The 22,555-nt window shown below is 42.8% G+C and overlaps 2 protein-coding genes across 3 annotated transcripts in view; one reads left to right on the forward strand and one right to left on the reverse strand.

The window, feature by feature from the left end:
• Window positions 1-9,672: 9,672 nt before the first annotated feature.
• Window positions 9,673-15,536, reverse strand: LOC109522196 (protein FAM72A). Its single transcript, XM_019880527.1, has 4 exons — window positions 14,431-15,536; window positions 14,171-14,248; window positions 12,940-13,064; window positions 9,673-12,013 (listed from the first exon to the last, which is right to left on the reverse strand). Exons 1-4 carry the CDS (start codon window positions 14,580-14,582, stop codon window positions 11,919-11,921), a joined length of 450 nt encoding a protein of 149 aa, XP_019736086.1. The 5' UTR covers window positions 14,583-15,536; the 3' UTR covers window positions 9,673-11,918.
• Window positions 15,537-15,751: 215 nt separating this feature from the next.
• srgap2 (SLIT-ROBO Rho GTPase activating protein 2) overlaps window positions 15,752-22,555 on the forward strand; it is a 57,017-nt gene continuing 50,213 nt past the window's right edge. For both annotated transcript variants that reach the window (XM_019880516.1, XM_019880517.1), the window contains exon 1: window positions 15,752-16,244. In XM_019880516.1, coding sequence (XP_019736075.1) covers window positions 16,178-16,244 — 67 coding nt within the window. In that variant the 5' untranslated portion in view covers window positions 15,752-16,177. The remainder of the gene's footprint in view (window positions 16,245-22,555) is intronic.

Here is a 22,555-nt window from a genome sequence, read left to right on the forward strand (position 1 = left end):
TCACCAGCTTTTAACGTTTAACCAGCAACCGCGTGTAAAAAAAAAAAAAAAAAAAGTCTTCCTCGCACACCAGAAACCGAGAAAATATGTTGCAGTGCGCACAGCGGCGATAGACAGTCTTAATAGGCATGTGCGCCCACTTACACACATGCAGAGCAGGAGCAGTAGAACAAGGCATTACCATAAATTCATTAGAGTGGTTGGGCAGCATTTATAAACATGTAGAGATGTTGTTTACAATGTGTGACTGGATGGATTTACACAAGTACACAAACTAGTGAGGAGAACGCTCCAATGTATACACACACTGACGGAGGAGGAGGGACCCACAGTTAGAGCACATCGCTGTGCAAAAAGTCCCTGAGTGGCATGTTTTACACAGCGAAATAAACATTCAATAAAATAAACAGCACTCCAGTGTGTCGGGGGCCGCCGTGCGCACACACAAACGCTGTTGTGTGCGCGCACGGGCCGCTCGCAGGTGTCGACGCTCCGACGCATTCTCATGATGTTCCAATCATGGCATTTAGATGAGGGTTTTCTGACATCACCCACGGCTGTGTATTCTTGGTTGGGTCTGGGCCCCAGAAAATAAACAAGCATGGTTAGGGTCAGGGGAAAAGAAAAAAAAAAAAAGGAACGCTGAGGCCCGGTTGCCACGGTTGCAAAAATAACAGGAGCTAAAAACAAAATCAGGCTGCTGTTCTGGACTGTTAAAACATGCAACAGAAAAAGCAGGTTGAGTTGGTTGAAGACAGGACACAAGCAGTGGTCATGCGAGTTGATCTCATTGTGGTCAGTAACTTTTTGAGGTGGAAAACGTAAACAGGCTCCACATTTAACTAACGGCGGAAGTGAACACGCCCCTGTGAAAATAACAGCTTATTCTGGCTTGAAATAAAAATGACACCACAAAAAATCACACCTATTTTTTTTTGGGGGGGGGGGGCTATGACTTATAACCTAATTCGTCCATTTTTTCTGGAGCCTATTTCCCAGCTGACTTTCGATGTGACGTGCACTCTGGCCTGGTCACCAGCCAATCCCAGGGCACATACAGACAAACAACCTTCACACCACAAAAATTTACAGATGTTTCTTCTGACAATTGAAGCACCAAGACAGTCCCCAAAAGTGTCGCTGAGCTCGACGCGCTCATGTCACCTCCGTACAAGTCGTCAGCTATCTGCGCTGCACTAGCTTGCAAGCAACAAGCTTCAGCGGGCTAATAGTGTCGCTAACACGTTGCAGAGCTATTAAATTAGTAATCATTGCCTCCATGGCGGCGAACAAGCTACTCTTCTGACAAGAATTGTTCTAACTCAGGGATAGCCGGGAAAAGGGAAAGACAAGCTATGCTAATTGCTAAGCTAACCTAAGATTGACATACATGGTTTAACACCGGAATTAAGTGCTTAGGTGATCGAGTATACTTTTCACAGATGTCTTGCTGGAATTACATGACGGCAGAGGTATCCAATTTTGAATAGCAAAACAGCAGGCAAGTGTCTGGAGAAAAAGTTATACAAATTCATGTTTAACAGAACTGTGAATGAATTATAATCCAGTAAATCAATCAAGTTTAGCCTGTAAGAAAAGTTTATTAATATTGTATATTTCTAATAGCAATAATGTTAATTTGCTAGTTTTCACAAAGCAGTCTGGGATTTTGTTTTTTACTTTTGTAGTCAACACAATAAATGTCGTCAAAATTACATGAGAGTAGAGTTGATGTTTAAAATCACTTTAGTTTTGAGACCACACAACCGCTTTAGAAATACTAATTTTAAATTGAAAATGTTTGAAATTGCCCCGCTGAAAATGTTTTGAGCCAAGAAAATACACATAGTGTGGTTTTAACAAATACATTTCTTTTTTAATAAAACTTTTGCTTCAGGTCCCTGGGATTTAACCTGCAAAAAAATATGCTTCTGAAATTTGCTCCTCAAATGAAGTCATTGATTCATAAAACTGCCCTGCAAAGACAAAAAAGTTATTTCGAGCCTTGGGAGTACACGCTTCCCTTCGAGAAGGAGATGGGATTTAAATACAACCACTGGATTTGAATTACTGGTGGCCTTGACATTAAGCATATGAGGCTAAAGAGAGGACGTGCACAAAAGGTGACATGGCTGTTGATACAAAAGAAAGGCAAAGAGATTCGGAGACGAGAGGATGAATTTATTGCTCCTTGGAGAAGTGTATCTCGACGTGATGGGAGGAGGAGGAAGAGAGGTGAGGGCGATCAGACAGGTTGGACGGGGAGAGCACACACAGGCGCCTCCTGTTTAATGTCTCGCTGACATTTCTGCTCTCCATCGCCGTCCCGCTCCCGATGGAGACGAATGATCCGAGGGGAAAAGGCGGAGCAGAGGGCGTGCGTTTGGTGGATTCGCACCTCTCTGCCTTGTGCTTCCCTCAAGGTCACAAGTCCCAGACAAGGTCACGGGTCAAGGTTCAAAGCAAGGCCGACCAATCAGGAGGTGAGCATATCAAGGCGGGATCGGCCCTCGGAAACTCTCTGTGACATTCTCTAATGTGTGTGCGCAATTTGTTGTATTTAGTCTTCACACATCCTGTCATCTCGCATGCGTTCTGCTATGTTAAAGATGCTTTTGAAAACTCAGGAATGCTCTTAAGGGCAGTTTAGAGGCTACCTTGTAGCTTCGCTGCTTCAGTCCTTGAGTAGAATTCCTACTGGATTCCGTCACTCTATTAACCCATGCAACCAGGTTCAGTTTGTGCGTGTGTGCGTGTGCATGTGCGTGTGCGTGTGTGTGTGTGTGTGTGTGTGTGTGTGTGTGTGTGTGCGTGTGCGTGTGCGTGCAAAGAGGCTCACGTTCATTGTCACTGCTCTGTGTCTGGTGCTGATTTCATTGCGTTAAACGAAACCATCTGCATGTTCATGTGGAATCTCTCTCTCTCTCACACACACACACACACACACACACACACACACACACACACACACACACACACACACACACACACAGACACAGAGCACACACAGGCACAGTGACAGCTCCTCCCGCATCAATTGACCTCTAAATGGCGGTGTCCATATCAGCAGGTGAAGGATGTTAGCTACCAGCTTCCTCAATGACCCTCAAATTCATCCTGCATATGATCTCAGGCAACTACTTGGGCCTGTGGAGTGCTGATATTAAATGGGTGTTCTCAAACCATCAAGATATATTTTGTCTGTAAGCAATTTCATTAAAACGGCAAACGGCGGTTTTGACAAAGCAACATAGATGGAAGTGCATGGGGCCAAAGAACAAGTGGTGCATTTGTATTCAGAAAAAAAAAAAAAAAAGAAAAACCGTCAAGAGGCAAGGATTTCTGTTTGCTGGCATGCTAGTATTTGTCAACAGGCAGCACGGTGGCCAAAGATTAACATATGTGGCCTCATAGAAAGTAAGAAGGTGGTGGGTTTGAATCTGTGTCAACTCTCGCCATTCTGTGGAGAGTTTGCTCATTTTCCTCAATATATTTTGAACAAAACTTGCAGTTGAGGGTATAGGAACAAAATGAGTCTATGGTAAGTGATTAAAATTTAAAGCGATGGCCAATTGACATTAGAACTAATGACAGGACCAAATACTCCCTCCTCTGGTTGATTGGCGTAGACGCTTTCTGAGGGGGGGAGCGGCAACGTTATTGATGTGACCCCAGAGAACTTTGTAAACATGTCAAAACCACCAAAACTCAGAGCACAAGAAAAAAAAAAAGTTGTTCCTTTTGGTTTGTGCCATTAGGTGGCGCAATAGCAGCTCACTCGCATGGTTTGCTGGATAGAACCGATACAATCATGAAATGAAGAAAATAGTCCATTTTGTGTTTGAAATTGTGTGACATGTTAGCTTATAAATTAAAGGTAATGTCTGTTCCATGTTCAGGGTTAGTTGTCAAGTTAATGTAAATATGTCCGGCTTCCAAACTTGAGATTCATTCATGCACGGAAGATTTCGTCTGGATTTTACTCAATGATCAAGCAACATTTTTCTTTTGTCTGTTTTTTTTTTTTTTTAGCATTCACTAGTTCATATTCATTCGTATGTTCATAATACAGCAATCACTGACAACAAGGTGCATTATGTGCATTGGCATTTGAATTAGATTTGGGATTTTCAGAAAAATCTACAAAACCAACATGAGAAAATATGTTATTTTAAATACGTTTGTAAATAACAAACATAATAAACAGATTTTGGATTTCTAGAACATCGAGCTCCAAATATCACAGCTCGGCTGTGAACATCACATGACCAAAGGGAAAAAAAAAAAAAACAGGTGAGCCGTGATTGGTCAATACCTGAGCTCTGAGCAAGCGGCAACAAGTGTCAAAATGGCTGCCCACTGAGATGGATAAAAATGGGGGGATTTTGCTGCTGACGTCCTATTCCATAAACACAAAATTCCTCAGAATGCCATGTTGAGACTAGTTTGACCAGTGTTGTGGTCACGGGTCTGGACTAGTCGCCAGCCAATCGCAAGGCACATCTCGACAAACAATCTCAGGTAGAGGGTACGTATGTACTGTATCTATGAAGGTGTACAATTTGGTGATGATCCAAATGTTGGAGGTCTGCATTCCACAGAGTGTCATCCGAGCCGGTTCTGTTTCCCCATCTCATCGAGTCACCATTTGTCCAGAAGCTGCCGTGAGCGACGGAGACAACAGGCAGCACAGGGCCTGAGAACACTTCACTGGCCCGACCGGTACCAAGACAAATAGAGGGGTGATTGCTTCCCTGTGGCCCATCTGGCTTCTCTTAAGGCGAGCGGAGGGGAGAAACAGGGGTGGGCGTTGAATGTGTGCGCACATTTTAAAGGCTGCCACTTTACATGGGGTAGTTCAAACACGCGGCTGACTCGCCGACCAATTACAGCCAATCGCCGCTGTCGGCCCGGCTGCTTTCGCCCGTCAATAAAAAACATTTTGTTTAGGCCCGCTCAGGCCTCGCTTGGACGGCCGCCCAGCGGCGCGGTGGAATAAAGATCAGCGTGATTCAACAGAGGAAACCAAGGGGTGAGTTTAGTTACTGAGGAAGGTGAAGGGGAGGGGGCTAGGAGGAGGGGCCGGGGGGGGCACAGTCTGACCCTGTGAGCAAGACTGGGTGTGGAGACACAGGTAAGGATGTTTTCCATAGCGTGGGCGTATTGCTTTCCTATAGCACGGCAGTTATTTTAAGTGTTTGGACGAGGTCCCGGGTGAAACCTTGAGGCCGCCACCTCGGAGCTAAAACCCAAGCACTCAGGACCGCAGATTTATTTCAGCTCCAGTGGATCAGACAGGAAGTCCACCGCTTCACACTGAGGGGCCAGCTTGGGTCAAATCAGGGCCCTGCTCCATGACTGCTCGCTAGCCACGTCTCCATCTGCTGGGTCACCGGTGAACAACGCCACATACGTAAGAAGTCAAATGTATCCGAAAACAGCGCAAGATGTTTTATAATTCCTATTTCACCCCCAAACAAACATGCCTCTCACTTCCTGTGTCTCTGCTCACCGTCTTCTCTTTCTTTCAAGCCTTAATAGTAAACAGAGATGCTGCGGGTAAGGGAGCAGTCCAAACAGCGGGGAAATAATAACTTAGTTGTCGCCACAGATACACACTTTTATTACCGCCAAAGTACAATGCCGCGTCTGGCTTCTGTTAAGCGTAGCCTCGCATCACGGTTATGTTTGCAATAAATCACCAGAAAATGAATGTACGTCCGTTTGGATCAACATACCCAAAGGGATGCGCTTTTAAATGTGGACAGGCCTTGCGTTGCATCATGGAAATGAATGGACTCAGCAACACGCTGCTCAAAGAGTTAAGATTTCAGTGTGAGTCAGTTGTTGTTGTGAATGTGCAAGAGTGTGGATGGGCTGAGGAATGCCCCTCCCATTTAGAGAGCAGGGGGCCCGGGCCGGGGGCTTCACAGAGGGGCCGCGTTGGTGTATGTGTGTGTGTGTGTGTGTGTGTGTGTGAGAGAGAGAGAGAGAGAGAGAGAGAGAGATAGAAAAAGAGAGAGCGAGAGAGGGAGCAAGAGCTTAGCAAGGGGCCCACAATGTTTTGTTCTGTTCCACATCAATAGGACATCAAGCCGGGTTTGGGCCTGACAGCACCCGGATTAGAGATTTTCTACCACACTTGCTCGACCCCTCCCACTGCACGCATGTGCGCACGCACGCGCGCGCACACACACACACACACACACACACACACACACACACACACACACACACACACACACACACACTTGCAACCTTGCAAACGCACATGCAAAGAATGGCCTGAAACGCATAACCTTAATTTGAGTGCTAAATTGTAATTTGCAGGTGGCTACAAGCGGAGCACAGCTCTTCTAAATAATATCGGATGTGCATGCGCCTGCGTGTGCGTTACTTAATAAAGAAATTTATGATTAGAATCTTTCATCTGAGCTTTTTCTTTTCCCAACACTTGCTGAATCACTCTCATTTACATGTCTAATAATTAAGCTATAGCAGACTGTATCAATGTTAGATGGAGAAAATGGTCGCTGCATTACAATGACATAATTTTTTTTTAATTGACATTCATTTAAACGGTCTGCTGGTTTAACGTGAAAGCAGTATTTTGCAAAGCGGGTGTAGGCGCTTGTTGATACACACAGCAGTGTTTGCATTTGGAGTAACGTATTGGGGCTTTAAAATGGAGGACGGCATGCATGCAACAGTTCATACCTCGACTGGACCTTCAGCTGACAACAACTACCTTTGATGCCGACTACTGTTGGCCTGTGAAGTTCCCACTGAACCAATCCCCTCCTCCCTCATCCGTCGGTCTGGGCTTTGGGGAACACATCCATGTCGGCTCCCTCTGGCTCCCCCATGACTTAATTAGAGCTCTCTGATTCTCCACATTAGTTTACTGTATAGGAACAACTTTTATCCCTTGCTGTAATCAGCTTGCCCACAAGAACAGAACACAATAAAAAAAAAGAAGGAAAAAAAGAGGCTTGTTTGAAGTTTTCTTTTGTGTGATCTTGAACACTTGAGCAACAAAAGCCCAATGCAGCTGGTCTCACACTGGAGTGCTGCATATGGACGAGTAGGCACGGAACCGGCACCCTGCAACACCTGCACGATTCGGTTTGGACGACACTCTACTTACTCGCATTTCATCCAAAGTATTCATATTGCGCATGAAAATCATTTGGATACATTATTTAAAACATGTCTCCCTGATGAAGTGTGTCCCTAAAGGGAATAAATCCAGTCATTTATTACCATTTGCCCTCCTCACCCATTGTAAAAAGATTTTTGTGATGAATTCTTGAGGTGTCATTAATATGCATAATCAGGCAATGGCAGACATTAGCCCTTTTAGGTCTATTATCAGGAGATGGCCATGACAGACTGCCTAGTTTTATGAACCTCCTTGTGTTTCTTCTATGAAATATTCTCTTCTCTATGATGGTCAAGGTGACCTCCAATTTGATGTCCATCTATACTATCTGCCTATAAGGAAGTAGTTCAGAATTACACGTTTAATGTGAATAATGACAAAAAACGTAGTACAAAAGTACCATGACACTTACATGGCCTTTAAATAAACAAGATGTTTTTGTAAAATATTAAAAAAAACACAAACAAATACTTTTGGAACGTACCAAACACAAACAATAAATATATAACACTCATTTAAATGTTGTGACGTGGCAGTTGTTGTATGTACGGTTTTTAAAAAAGCGATTTTATTATTTTTACACGTAGGTTTGTAATCTGGAAGCCCTTCTACTCCTGCAAGGCCTCTACTTGTTTATATTCATGGTACCACTGCGCCATCTAGCGTCAGAGTTTTCACCATTTATTTATTTTTGTTGAAACAGTTTGGAAGTTTCCATATCTCAGGCAGTCCTAGTTATTAGTGCCTTTCCTGCCCTCGCGAAAAGACACTCAATGTAAATAAAATGGTTATTATGTAAATACTTTATCAAAGATTATGGCCTTTCTGCATTTCAACAAAACGCCTCTAAAGCAGGGGTGCCCAACTTTTTTTGACCAAAGATCTACTTTTCGATCAACCAACCTGCCGCGATCGACCCGTTACCGCACGAGCGCGTGTATATATACGCACGTACTTACACACGCATTCCCTGATGAACAACAGACATAACGGGCCCTAAGATGAACGAAATAGAAAAGTAGACACCAAAGTTTGTTAAAAGCAAATGACTGCCTACCTTAGTAGAGACCTGACGCGGAGGCATCCGACGTACTTTTGTAGCGATTAAACGATCGTAGCTCACGTATGCCGTCTAAAAATGCTTCTCCCTGCACTCCAGATTCCCATTCTTTGCCAGTGTCCTCAGTGAAGTGTACATGAAACAAACTCTGAATGGGAACAATAATAACAGTAAAAGATATAGCGCCATAGCTCTAATTGCAAACTACAATTCCAGACTGCTGACCGCTAACAACTTCCGGTGATGCAGGTGACGTATTTCCGTCGGTTAAAGGCAACCTGCTTTTTTTAAAATACTTTTTGTGAAAGTGAGACTCACAGAATGCTAAGGGTGCAGTGTGCACTAATTTTCAGATTTCAGAAAACTTTATTTTATCCCCGTGGGGCAATTAGAGTTGTGCGAGAGCGGCTTATTATAGAGACAGTCAGAGCAAAGGAAAAGCATAGGATAAGAGTAGCTTAGCACTTGAGGTCTTGAGGTAGTGGCTCCAGCATCTAACAAAAACATATCAAAAATAATAACACGCAGACAGACACACAAATGTTTTAGGTTGTGTTTTTTTTCCCTCTACACACCTCACGCCCGCGAGCTAACATCGATCACAATCGACGTATTGCACCGCTGCTTAGTGGGTTCTTTTTCGTTCGTTTTTGTTGCAGTCGTAATTTTGTCTCAGATGTCCTTTTAAATAATGACATAATAAACGGTCATTGGTTGGATTTAAAGTCTCTCTGAATATAATAATGGATCAATAAAATATTTTTACTTTCTTCATGTAAATTGTGTCTCCAATTTTGCATTCCATCCGGTTTCAAAAAACAGTTCTGATTAATGCACAATCTGAATGTGACGTCACTCTTAAAGGAGGTAAATTTTTGAATCTTAACCTGTAAATCCTACTAATAAATCAGAACCTCGTTTGGCCAAATTATGACGAAACAAAACAACTTTGACGAAAAAAAACATTGCAGACTAGTTTTCTATATATAGAACAATAGTCTGTAGTAGTTTTTGTTTTTTGTAAAGTGAGGAAATGCCACTCCGTTATGTTCCATCCTGTTTGTAGGTCGGAAATTTTATTGCATAAAAACAATTCCCCTGCAGAGGTGGTCAAGCTCGACCAATACACGTCCCAAGTTCCAATGCCTCTTGTGTATGTAATTTATGTTTCATCCACAAGAGGGGGGCAGAGCATTGAGCAAACCATCAGAGTCCTCAAGGCACCGGTGGCAAACCGAAAGACCTCGGGACACATTTGCACTGCCAACATTCCCTTTACCTTATTTTTTTTTTAATGAGGGCACCACAATTTTTTTTTAGTCTACTATTTTATACCACGCAGATGGAGTTAAAAAAAAAATCGAACTTCTGTGAAACTTTTTTGGTATTGGTACCAGGGAGTGATATCTTTCCATAACTTTAAATTCATAAAATACACATTACAATCCAATAGTATTTTTGTTAAATAAAAACGTTTATTATTAATTCAACAAGGATACAAAACAACAATCAATTTTCCAAATTACCAACGCAGTTTCAGTGCAATTCCAAAATATACATTTTCAGCAGGGCAAGTAATTAAAGTTAATTCACTTCATAAACATTTTTTTTTAACCATCATGTGACCATTGTCCAAGCCAGAGGAAGCTATAAGTGATACCTTCTTGTGGTAAAATTATACCCCCCGCCCCACCCCCAGGGTGAGAAACCCCTGGAAAAAAAATATTCACAAATGAAATATAAAATACATTAAATGCACATAACAAACCAATTAATTTGTAAAAAAAGACTGTAAACAAAAAGGAAGCATGTGGTTTTAAGTATTTGGCCCGCGGACAAATAATTCAAGTGGGTGACTACATTGATAATATTTGTTATGCGGACTGTCAGTCATAAGGATGAGCTTGCCTTGCCCCATTGCACACGCGCAAACAAAGACGCACAACTGCATAGCAATAATCTTGTTTTTCTGCAAACAGAGGACACAAAGGATGCCAACTTTAGCATCTTAGAATTGTCTCAAAGAGGACGCCATAAATGGGAGTCCAATGTCGAAAAATGTCTGACACAGGTGAAACTACAGCATAATATGCTGAGCATAGATCCACTGAGCCCAAAGGGTTCACCCAGGTATACCCATGATGAAATCAGATTATGCCCAATAGAATACAGAAACATCAAAACAAAACACTGCAATGGTATGATTCAGAAATGGGGGGGGGGGGGGGGATTACTTGAGTCTAGCTAAAGATTGGCTGGCTGCTACATCACCTGTCAATGGTAGAGCGTTTTAATATTTCAACACATTCACATTTCTTTGGTGATCAATTCTTTCTACATGTGTGTTGTTAAAATAAGATACATGAGGCACACCGACTTTATAATTTTTTTTTTTCATAAAGAGCGTTTTACTGGTTTAATATATTAATATTACAATGTCAACTTTTTACACATTACAAATGTTCAAATGTTACATAAAACAAATCCTGTAAAGTCAAAGTTCTTAAGATGGTGGCAGTTTGACATTGGAATAGATTGTTTTCCTCAATATTTCCTACGAGAACCCTTGTTCCTAAATCCAGCTTCCTGGCATTTGACCATTAAGACTCCACAGTATCACGACGGAAAGCCACAGTTCAATATTTTAGTTTTTTAGAAATTGTCCACTCTCGAAGTGCTACATTACAAAAACAAAACAAAGAGCAAATCTCAGGCCTCTCTCAAATGTGCTAAATAAATAGTTCAGTCAATGTCACAGCATCACACATCCAGTAATATTTGGGGCACATATGCTTCAACATATCGATGTTTCACACACTCTACAAGATCACTTTGTGTAGCCCGTGTATCATTTGACCTTTAAATTGACTGTGCAAACCCCCCCACCCACCCACCCTCCCCCATTCAAAGACACACACTGGTTCAGTCGCAGTGCCACACTTGACTGTTGATTTTCATTATACTTGATTTGATGTAATCATAACAGAAGGCCAGGCTTAATGTAAGCATGGTATAAAATTTGATGAGCAGTTGAAATTGTTTATAAGAGCGTACCTTTCGCTAGAGCGGAGAGGCTGGTGATGATTGCAATTTACGTAGCATGAGCATGTGCTTAAAGGGGGACAACAGCTGAGTAACAACATATATTTTCTGAGTGGAGGTGATATGAAAGGCAAGGCCAAGGTTTTAAGAGTAAACGAATATTGAATTTCGAGTCCTTGACTTTTTGCGGCTGACTCCATTTTGCATTTCACGTCGTGTTGCTTATTACTGCCACCCGCAGGATGCAAGTGGAACTGTACTCATTAGAGGCGATTAGCAGTTCAAGTTCAATGACATTTTTTTCAAAAAAGGTGGAGTGCGATTTTTATATTGACTCAAGCACAACCACTGTGCTGTTTTCCAGGGAGTCAACCTTTGGAGTGTGCCACCCCTCTGGCCTGACTAATCCTCGTGTGTGTCAGAGCAGGTGTTCCACCAGCTGTCCAAGGGCAAAGCACCTGCCGTGACATGCTGATTTGGCGTGACTTCAAGAGTACCTTGGCCTCATTTGAGCCGAAACAAAGCAGCACCTTTTAGTCTGATGTGATTCAGAGTTAAATGACACTCTAAGGTCCCCCATCTCTCCCACTCATCCAGTTCCACCTCGACGCTGTCAGCTGCTGCAAAGCGTCTCCGAGTCTCCCGTGTCCATTTTTACCTGATACACTCCTCCTCTGATGGGCTTTCTGGTTCCTCGTTTTCACTGTCATCTAGTTCGGGCAGATCTCCCCACAGGAGCAGATTAAGACCTGCGCACAGGGAGGAGTTGGCACCTTTTACAAACCAGTTTCCGAGGGCGGGCAACTTCTGATCCACAGCTGTAGCAAAAGTACTTTGTGCTGAAGTAGAACTACAGATACTTGTGTAAAATATACTCTCGCAAAAGTACTGACTCAACTGCTAAAGTAAAGCAGTACAAGTCGGCTATACTCTAAAATGCACAAAAAAAAGTATAGATCATGTTGAGGAATTTATTCTTTACTGTGACTTCATTGTATCCAAACACTAACACAAAAAAATATATATCAAGTTGCATCACACCGAGCTTGTGATATTGATATTATGAGAACGATGACTCGACATATTGTTACTGAAGGGAGAAAAAAAAATGCAAAGAATTTTTGACTGTGTGGTTGTGTTCCACATGCACCCTCCAAGGTTTGGAGGATAAAGCCAGAGTATATCATAGTGCAGAATGCAAAAACACCTCAAGGGACAGACTTGGAACCAAAACTGTTATCATCGGGCTTGGGGAAGGCATTTTATCACAAATATGTTGAAAAGGTTGGCTTGACTTGTCACTATCAAAAGCCCATGACACCGTTTACCAGTGATTGCACTGGAAAAGGCTCAGTCTTTTGCCACCCGGAAGTATGTGTGGTGTCATGGTGAAAAAGGCAATTGTGGGAGGGGGGATGGAGGGGGGGAGATGGGTTGATGCACATATGCAAAACATACTGTATTTCCTCCAATCAGAGAGAAGCTTCTTTTTTTCCAAAACAAAAAAGTAGTAAATAGCCATTAATCTTTTCACTCGAACTTTTGACAAAACCTTGTCTGGCATATTAGTAAGACACCTGCACACCGAAAAAAAAAAGTAAACGTCCTTTAACACAATGAGGATATCACAACTTCCATCGAGGCGTTCTATTCCAGTTGCACTGTTGAAACAGACCTGTTGCATCCAATCTGTTGAGAGTGGAAACGGCGTCACTGTTGAACATCCAGAAGTGTCCGTTATTACAGGAGAGCAGGCAGGGCTTACAGGGGGCCACAACATGATAGCCAACTACGTTACCACTGTGGCGGAAAACAAAGCAGAGACATGAGTCGGCACTTTACAATGAACACAACTGAAAAGTGCTAACTCCGCGATCGGCTGTGGAACAACAGATGTTTGTTTTCGACCTGGACGTGACAACAACAGCGGAATGGCACAGAAAAGTAAACACCACGTGCATTGTCATTTAACATCACAACGTTGCAATTATAATGTCATAGTTGAAAAATAACTGTCAATGATACAAAGAGTTTCACAACCCTATCAGATCGAATTCAATAAATGGCTCTTTCAATTCGGGCTCTTTGATTATGGAATCAAGAGGATTAAATGGATCATTTCTTTTTGGGTTACAAAACAAGAACACATTTAAAATAAAAATAAAATCTGTGTAACACTGTAATTACTTAAGTTTCTTTTGAACCGTACAACATTTAGAAAATTTGTTAAGATTAAAATATAAATAGAGTGCAGATGTATAAATTCAAGTATGGTTTCTGTGTATACACCAAATGCATTGGTGTTTACTTGCTATACACCACAGAAATGTTGTTTTGAATATAAATGCATTTAATTAAACAATTTGAATAGATCTCAAGTGCAAACTTTTAAATCAAGTATGCCCACTCTTATATTTGACATTGTAAAATGAATACGATTTATATATATCTATATCTATATAGATATAGATATATCTATATAGATATCTATATCTATATCGATATAGATATAGATATCTATATCTATATGTCTATATAGATATTTTTTGAAGTTCGATTAATTGCGCAGCATTATAATATGTAATTACTTGTGTAGAACTGCTGCGTTGCGCTATTATTTTGATTACCGTATAAATTCTTGAGAGGGACAAAACATTACAAACACCTCTCAGTGTGATGCAATGTGATTATACGGCACTGCAAACTACATGTCAGACCAGAAAACTCCCTCATGAAGTGGGTATCAAATGTTTTTATTTTGAAATAAAACTCATCAAATTTAGTACTTGCTTTCTCTGTTGTATACTACTACGCTATCATTTAAATAAATGCTGTATGATGCGACTCGTGTGAGGATAATGCGGTTCGGAAAATGAATGAATCAATGCACAAATCGCTTTACCTACCACTTGAGACATGCAATATCTCTCAATTTGCACTTGCAGCTTTCAGTCGAGTAGCAGCTGGCCACAAAGTCAACAGTTCTGTGCGTTTCGGGTAGACAAAACATGGTTGAGAGGTCGGGCACGCAGAAAACACTTCAGACAACACTTTATCAATCACACTCATTCTTGCAGTGGAAATCACTGTCATGGAAGTAACGTCTTAGCAACAACACCATATGTAAATAAAAGCTAGCAGCAGTGCTAACTCCACTAGCACTTACCGATTTGGAGGTATATCAGTCGAAAACAGCTGAACCTCGGTGTCTGCAAGAAGCACGGCTTTCATGCCTCTCGTACAAAGCACGCTGTCACAAAAGATGCAATTCACCTGGGCGACACACTTGTTTTTGAAATTGGCGTTGGACGTCGACATGGTCGTCCTGCTTTGATGTTGCGAGCTCTGGCGTCGGCGTTTCACGCCGCCTTGATAGTGCAATTGCAGCAGAAAGAAGAATTCACAGTGACGTTATCCAATTTCTTTGCGTTTACGGATGACGGGAGTGCCTTTCACATTCAATTTAGAGGCGACGGTGAGCCTCTCTCGTCTAGCAAACGCAGCTAATGTTAGCGTTCCTGATACACTACAAACTCGCGGGGGAATCGGTATCTTCACGTTTCACGAAGAGGCCGGTCGGCTAAATATCGAAAATACACCGAGAAACGGCGAGTAAAACAATTGTTTAAACGAACAGTTCCGCGTCCATGCAGCTGTAGATGTAAGCTAACCGAATAGCCGTCAGTTTTGTTTACAACTTCCTGGTATTTTAAACCACTTCCTGAAACAATCTTTGAAAAGAACCCAGGGTTGGATCTGATTGGACGTACGCCACAGTGACACACACGATTGGTCAGGAATATCACCAAACCCAAGTTTAATTGGATATATGTCCACCTGGTCTGGGATCGTTTTCAGTTGTCTCCGAGGCTGGTTGGTTTAATTTCACGTCATTTGGACTGTCAGAGCCAATCGCAGTTGTAATAAACCGTCGCTCGTGTCCTATAAAATTAGGCGGGGCTGGCTTCGTGTCAGAGTGAAAAGTTTTTCCCTGACCGGAAATGTAAAATAGTGACTGCGGATTTGTTGACGCTTTATGCACTACAGTTGTCAGTTAAATCGTTATCAAAGTTCATCCTAAGTAATAACAAAATAAGATACATGTGTATATTAGTTGTCCCGTGGAAACGTTAGTGACTACTTCCGGTTGTGGAAAGCTGTCAGAAACTGTCGATTTTAGTTTGAATGTAACAAATGGAAAAATACTATGTAGATGCACATAGAATGCGATGTCGTGGGTGACTGACAGTCGAGAAAAAAAAGAAAACAAAATCCACTTTGCATTGTTTCTTCGGACTATTATCATTCAACAGTACGTTTAAATGATCACTTAACCAACCATTACAAATTAAAAGATGACGAAAGTTAAGTATTTATTTGCGTTTTAAGTGCCTCAAAGAGGCACGCGTGCATCCTTATGTCCTGCGCAGTGGGGTCGAGGAAGAGCCAACCCCTCCACCGGTTCCTCCTCTATCGCATTTCTTCATGGGGGGGTGAGCAGATCACTTCAGGCGGGATCGAAGAAGCAAGCGGACGCTTCTGGAGCGCATACTGACTAGTTATCACCCATTCAAAGGGGGGATAAATCCCCCTTTTGACTTGAAACGCTTTGCACCGCTACCGGTGGTTCAGAGAAGGCGCGCGTGAAAATCGTGCAGCGGCAGAATCAACGTCAAACTCACAATGCGCCCCGAGTGAACGCACGCAGGGAGACAATACGGACCGGCGGACTCACCAAGCGAGGAGCCACATTTTCTCATCTGGAACCCCGCTTTTTTTCCACCCAGTTCCCCTTTACCGAGACGCAACGTGGATATTCCCCCGGTCTCGACATCAAGCTAATTTTTATTGTCCATTTGAGAGCAAATTGACTTCGCAGCGTGGACAAGTGGTTTGCTCTTCAAACTCCAGCCATGACGTCTCCGGCCAAATTCCGAAAGGACAAGGAGATTGTGGCCGAATATGAAACTCAAGTTAAAGGTAAAACTTTTTTAAGGCTTTTTCTGAATTCCCAAGCGATGATGCAACGGTCTTTACTGTCGTGTTGGTCGCATGTTTCGCTGCCACCAATCTCCTGTTTGTTGGTTAATTCATTGCCAAGTTCTCACCATATTATCCCTTTTTTTTAAAGTGGAATCGTTGTAGCTACTAGGATGCAGCGTGTGCTCATGTGGTAGCTCGCATACGAACGAACGCTGAGCGCAAATCGCCAACAAAGACAGAAATGAGGGAAAAACGCCCATGTTATTGACCACCAACAGCTTGTTTGAGGTGTGAAAGCTTAGGCGTTATTTGTCGTGTCCGCTATGCGCGACAAGCCGAAGGCTTGCTGTTTCGACAGAGAACAGGGCGTTTTCTCTCACTGTCTCCCGCATGTCTGTGCTGCAGTCTGCTGAGCATACCGCCCGAGCATGTGTGGCATTGCAACTCAACGGCGATTGTTCTTGAACGTCCACAGGGTTTTTTTTTTTTTCATACGATGCACTGGAGTGAGTTAAGGCCCGATTGGTTGTGTTTGTGGATGCTTCTGTCGTCAGGCAGTCAGACCACACTGGTGGCGGCAGAGCTCACTGGCCACTTGATTAGGTACACCTGCACCACCATCTGTTGACGTCCAATACACAAACGGTATTAAAAAAGTCTGCCTTTTCCAAGATCCTCTTCACTGACACTGTCATGATGTAAAAATGCATTTGTCTGCCATTGTTGTAGTAATACATAATTTACTTAATTTAATAATAGAAACTTTTTACTGGCAGCCAGTTACTGTGGTGCCCTTTAGCCTTGATGATGGATTTAAATAGTTGTACATTCGTGATGTCATAGTGTGTAGATTCACTCTCCATCACAGCCAGTTAATTATTATGGGATTTTTTTGTTTTTATTTTGGTTTTGTTAATAATTTGCAGCTATAGTGGCGGGCCTATTTGCATCACAGTTCGGTCCGGGGTTCCAATCTCTTCTTAGGACCTCCTGTGTTGACTTTGCATGTTCTCCCTGTTGTGTGGGGTTTGTCCAGATATGTCGAAAACATGCATTTTAGGGTTATTGAAAATTAAACTATCCATAGTGGTGTGTGTGTGTGAATGCTTGTTTGTCAAAAAGTGACCTGCAAAAGTTAGTAATAGACACAAACCATAATGATGAAAAGCAGGAATAGAAATGGGTAGTTAGTATGTCAATCTATTTGTCTTTAGGCTTGCATCCAGGGCCAGATCAAATATTGTTAAGATAAGATAAGAAAACCTTTATTAGTCTCGCAATGGAGAAATTCCCAATTCACAGCAGCAAAGTTATGAAAGGAAGAAGTAGAAGAACAAAATATAGGAGGAGAAGGGTTACGGTCCACCTCTGGCCCATGGGCTATAGGTTTCACAAACATGAAGATGGCACACAAACTACAAGCACAATTATTAACCCATTCTTGGAGTGAGAGGTCATCAGATTTCACAGGCTAAGTCGGGAATGGTGAAACTAGATTTATTTCTGTTGCAAGGTTTAAGGAAATGTTAGTACTGCAGTTGTTGAGCAATGTAAATATTGTGACAACCGATTAGTGCAACCCATCAATTAACTCCAACAATTCAGTATGACGCTGACCTGACTTGACATTCGCAAACAGGAAACTCAATTGACAGAATCCTCTCTCTCATAATCTGCCATATTTTTCAAACGAGCAAAGACTCATCCATATTGCCATGTGTCGTGGTCACAACAAATACATGCGCTTCCGTTTTTGTCTTGAGTGGCTGCAAGTCATGGTGCTGCAAGCTGAAAAGCAACTGAACTGTTTTCTGCTATTTTGGGTCCGATATATTCCGTTTTTTGAGGCCTATCAATAAGCAAGTCTTTCGTCTTGAATAAAGATTATTGGGGTGTAACAATGACATCAAAGTGAACACTTAACCAACTGTGGAGCATGTGTTGATGTAAAAGCAGCCAGCATGACTTCCATCCACTGTTTTTGTTGTTTGATCATGTGATGCCAACACCTCATTGTGATTGGTTCTCATTTATTGCACATTTAACATCATAATCAGTCACAAGGCTGTATGCAGTCTTTCAAACGCATCTTTTTAGGAACTGTACCACAGTGGTTGGAGATGTGACCTGCCTTTAGGTGACTGTAAAAGTGCTGACAATGGAAATTCAAGTCAACTATACTTTGTTAGTGGAAGGCAAGCAGAGGCATGACTGCTTTGGCTGATGTTGTGTGTCTTCAGAAGGTGCGATGTTCCCGGCCTGTTCCCAAAGACACTTACACAGTCTGTCATTAGCTTGTAAGCTGCAAATAGAGGCAATCAAACGATATGTGATAACATGCGTCTGTCGCACTTCCCAAATCTGGAATCGGTCAAATTATGTCTGCTTATCAGGCAGCAGGAGTAATCTTTTTATTATTTTTTTAACACTCCAGCGTGGAAGGTAAATAAATGTAAATCCCACATCATGGCTGAACTTGATAAGACTCTGCACTGTCTGCAGCGTGATGGTGCAACTACATGTGTACACACACACACACATACACACACACACACAGGGAATACCTCACTTAATCAGAAAAGCCCCAATTTTGGCCAGCTGTAAAGGGTGCGCAGCCCCCCCCCCCCCATTATTCTTCGATTTTTACAATCTGTAGAAGTAATGGCCAGGTGTTCAAATACTTGTGTCCTGAAAAACAATGATGTGTACACGCACGCAGGCGCGGAGCAACAGAAAATTGAAAGATTACTTGGTAAGAAGCGCGAGCCTTTAGGAGACTGAGCGTGGTAGGAATGTTCCGACACAGATGCAAATGGTTATACATGGAGTGAAGGAATGGGCTTATCATCTCACGTTAGGAGCGCACGGAGCTCTTACTTGGAATTGGATCCAGAGGTCGACTCTGCTTTTCAGAGAAGCTCTGGAGCGCTCTGGGTTTTGGCACAGTCACAGTCTGTATGTGACTGCCTTCATTCAGCCACCAGCCTTTATTCAGTGCTCCTGGTTTACCCATCAGCTAGCTCGCCGTAGTATTTAAAAGAAAAGAACAGGAAGCGTTTAAGAGCGCACGTGAAAGCCCTTCCGAATATTTGACACACTTTAAACGGTTCAAGGTTACTTTAGCCCTGCATCCGTCGCTGTTCCCCACAGCCGTGAATAAGCGTCTGCCTCCGTGAACTAAATTCCCACAACCGCCATTAATAAACTGTATTGATCTTGGTGTTTTGTGGTCTGTCGGAGACACTCGTAGCAATAGGTATATCCGCCCGGTTTGATGGTGTGCTTGAATAACTCTGATTGATCGCTTGGCTCTCAGCAGCACGCAGATGGCCTCCAAAAAAAGGGAGCGGCATCTGTTATAATTTCACAGCAGCAGATATGATGATCTTTCAACCTGAAAGGGGACGTGTGTGTGCGTGCGTGCTTTAGGGCATCAACTGAAATGTCCCTGCCTGCCTACACGCACGTCGTTAGTCAGCCACATGTTTTCCCGGCGACCAGTGAAACATATGATTTCGGATAAATGGCTGCTTTCACTGGCTCACAATAGGAAAGGTGTTGACACAGCAGTGGGTTTGTCTGCAAACAGGCTTGTGTGTATGCGTGCATGTAGGAAGGACGATGCCCGGACTTGTTATTTCAGTTGTGTTTGATTGATGTATTGTTGGTGGAGAGAGAGAGAAATAGCTTTCGAAAGCACTTCATTATCCGCAATAATGCCGAAGTGATAGAAACAGCGGTTACGGCATGATCGTTATTGCAACGCTGACCCTTCTCCCAATGTGAATATGGGGCAGCTGTTTAATTAATAGCACTTTTTCAGGATTATGTCTGCGTGTGTTAAAATATTTAGCAGCTGGCTGTCATTTTAGAAAACAGCCCGGTTGGTTCAATGAAACAATGTCACACGTCTATCAACAAAAGCCGGCCATCTCATCTGCCAGCGCGTGGGTAATCATGCTGAGGTTTGAGTGACACTGTCGGAGAGGTATTCATGTCACGCTGTTTATTATCGTGCTTGTTGTTTGGAGTGGTGTATTAATTTCATCCTTCAGAGAGCTGTCTTAACATTTTGTCATGCGGAAAAACAAAATAAACGAATATATGACACGACTCTCCATGTGATGTACAACAACCACAACAATGAACATCAAAACTGAACATCGTCTTTTTTAAATGATTATTTTTGGAGGGTGGGAGTGGTTAAATTGACTCACATGAGGAGATAACAAGATCTTATCAACGTGCAAATGGGAGAAACATATTTTCGGAATCTCTTCACCCCCGTCGCAGTTTTTCCATCTTGTCAGTTTTCAGTGAGGTAAAACGCAATTTGTTCATGAAATCTGCATCTGTGTGTGGCGTGAGGTATGCAAGGTTGTAGATGCTTGTCAGGAGTGAGAAAAGGTGCGTGTGTGTGCGCGTTTCAGGCTGAATTAAGGATTTGCTGACGGAGCTTAAAATAATCAGCGGGGAAGGATGTCGGTGTGAAACTGAGGGTATGGAGTCGGGCTTGAATACACACTGATTGTGCTGGGAAGCTTCCTGTCAGTACAGTCCACACACACACACACACACACACACACACACACCTAAACCTGAGCTCTGTGCATTTGTTCGGCAGCATAAAACCAGCAGTGCCGAGCATGTTTATTTGTTTGAATTTATAACTCCATTTCATCTGTTCCTTCAATAAATAACAACAGGAACCAGCCACCCCGCCTTTGTTTCGGGCGCAGTGTGCTGAGCCAGCAATGAACTTGGCATGGCTTTAAAAAAAAAAAAAAAATGGATTCTCTGCATCACTCTACCAATCTGCTACTTCCTCATTCCTCCCTCATTGGGACGCTCGTAACAGTTCACGACATGGCGTCTATTTAGGTGTACCATGCTTTCATGTGCGTCGTCGAATTGAAACACAGCCGCCTATAATCAAATCTAACTGCCGGCACTCTGTCCTCCTACATGCTGTCAAAAGATGAGCGATAAAATGAGGAATGTCAGCCATCAGGGTGACACCGTACTCCGCGCTATGTCGGCGAAACGGTACAGGTTGAACGACAACATCTGGCATATCAGATGCGACGCACGCTTGCCTGATTAATGTCGGCGAGAGATGAAGCGATACATCGGGAGGACTGGGGTGAAACGAGAGAGAGAGAAATAAACACGCCAAGCAAGAAAAATGCACACAGCCGAGCCAAGCGGGTAAGGTCAGAGTTTAGCTGCGAGATGACTGCTGTTCATTCGTGCCAGATGTTCCACATGCTCTGATTGGGCAACAGATGTTCAGCCTGCAGTGGTTGGCTGACGGAATTCTTCCCTCCGTTTCAGGTATTCCAGCTTTGACGTCTGAAGTTATGAGGATCGATGACAGTGACAAATCACTGTAGATTTTTATGTGCTTCTGTTTTGCATGATGTCCACCGAGACATCATTTTGTTGTGCGTATCACTTCAAGTTAAAAGGAGACATCTGTTTATTTTCGGTTTCACAGTTTCATTCTGGCGCTCCTCGCCGGTACCGCTGAGTGACGGCAGTCAAAAAGTGCCTCCATGACATGCCTGCGTTTGGCTAACTCTGTCTTTTTTGGTCAGCTGTTGTCCCGTCAAGATTCCTCTTCTAAGTCCTCGTTCTTTTGATTGGCCGATTTCGAGAAGCCTGCTGAAAAGCCGTGCCCGTGTGCATTGTGGGGACGCCGGATATAACGACCTTATAAGATCACCCTTATCAGGATGACCTTCCTCATACGTTGAGACATTTATATGTTCATGCTTGGTTCCAGAAAATGGGGAAGTCTGACATTTACGACCCTTGACTCGAAAAAAAAGTGCAGTGGTAAGCCACTGTGAGTCAGAGTTCCTCCTCGCAGACTCAGAGAAAATGAGTCTGCTCAAACGCCATCTACATGCACTTGTCTGACCTGGCATGACTACATGATGCTATGTAGCTACTTCCCCTCTCTATGACGTATGTACAAATTCGGGTAACAATCACCATTACTCCAGTCACACTAAATGGAAGGTAAGTGTCAATTTTCCCAGTTTTCTTAAAGCCATCATAAGAACCTCAGGTCATGGACTGTTATGGCAAAATGCGGTAACCAATTTGTTTAATGATATCACGTTCTGCTAATTAGCTACTAGCTTTGCAATTAGCAAACCTAGCATAAGTTGAAAGGCTACGTATACTTTCCAATTTTCTTTTCCCCTTTTGTTCAAGTCACTTTTTAAAAACTATCCACCACATTGTGATTTTGTGCGCGACGTCCAGGCTCTCGTCATAAGTAGGAGGGCACCGTAATCTGT

Source organism: Hippocampus comes, unplaced genomic scaffold (assembly GCF_001891065.2).
Source record: "Hippocampus comes isolate QL1 unplaced genomic scaffold, H_comes_QL1_v1.1 scaffold68, whole genome shotgun sequence".
In the NCBI taxonomy this organism is placed as follows: domain Eukaryota; kingdom Metazoa; phylum Chordata; class Actinopteri; order Syngnathiformes; family Syngnathidae; genus Hippocampus; species Hippocampus comes.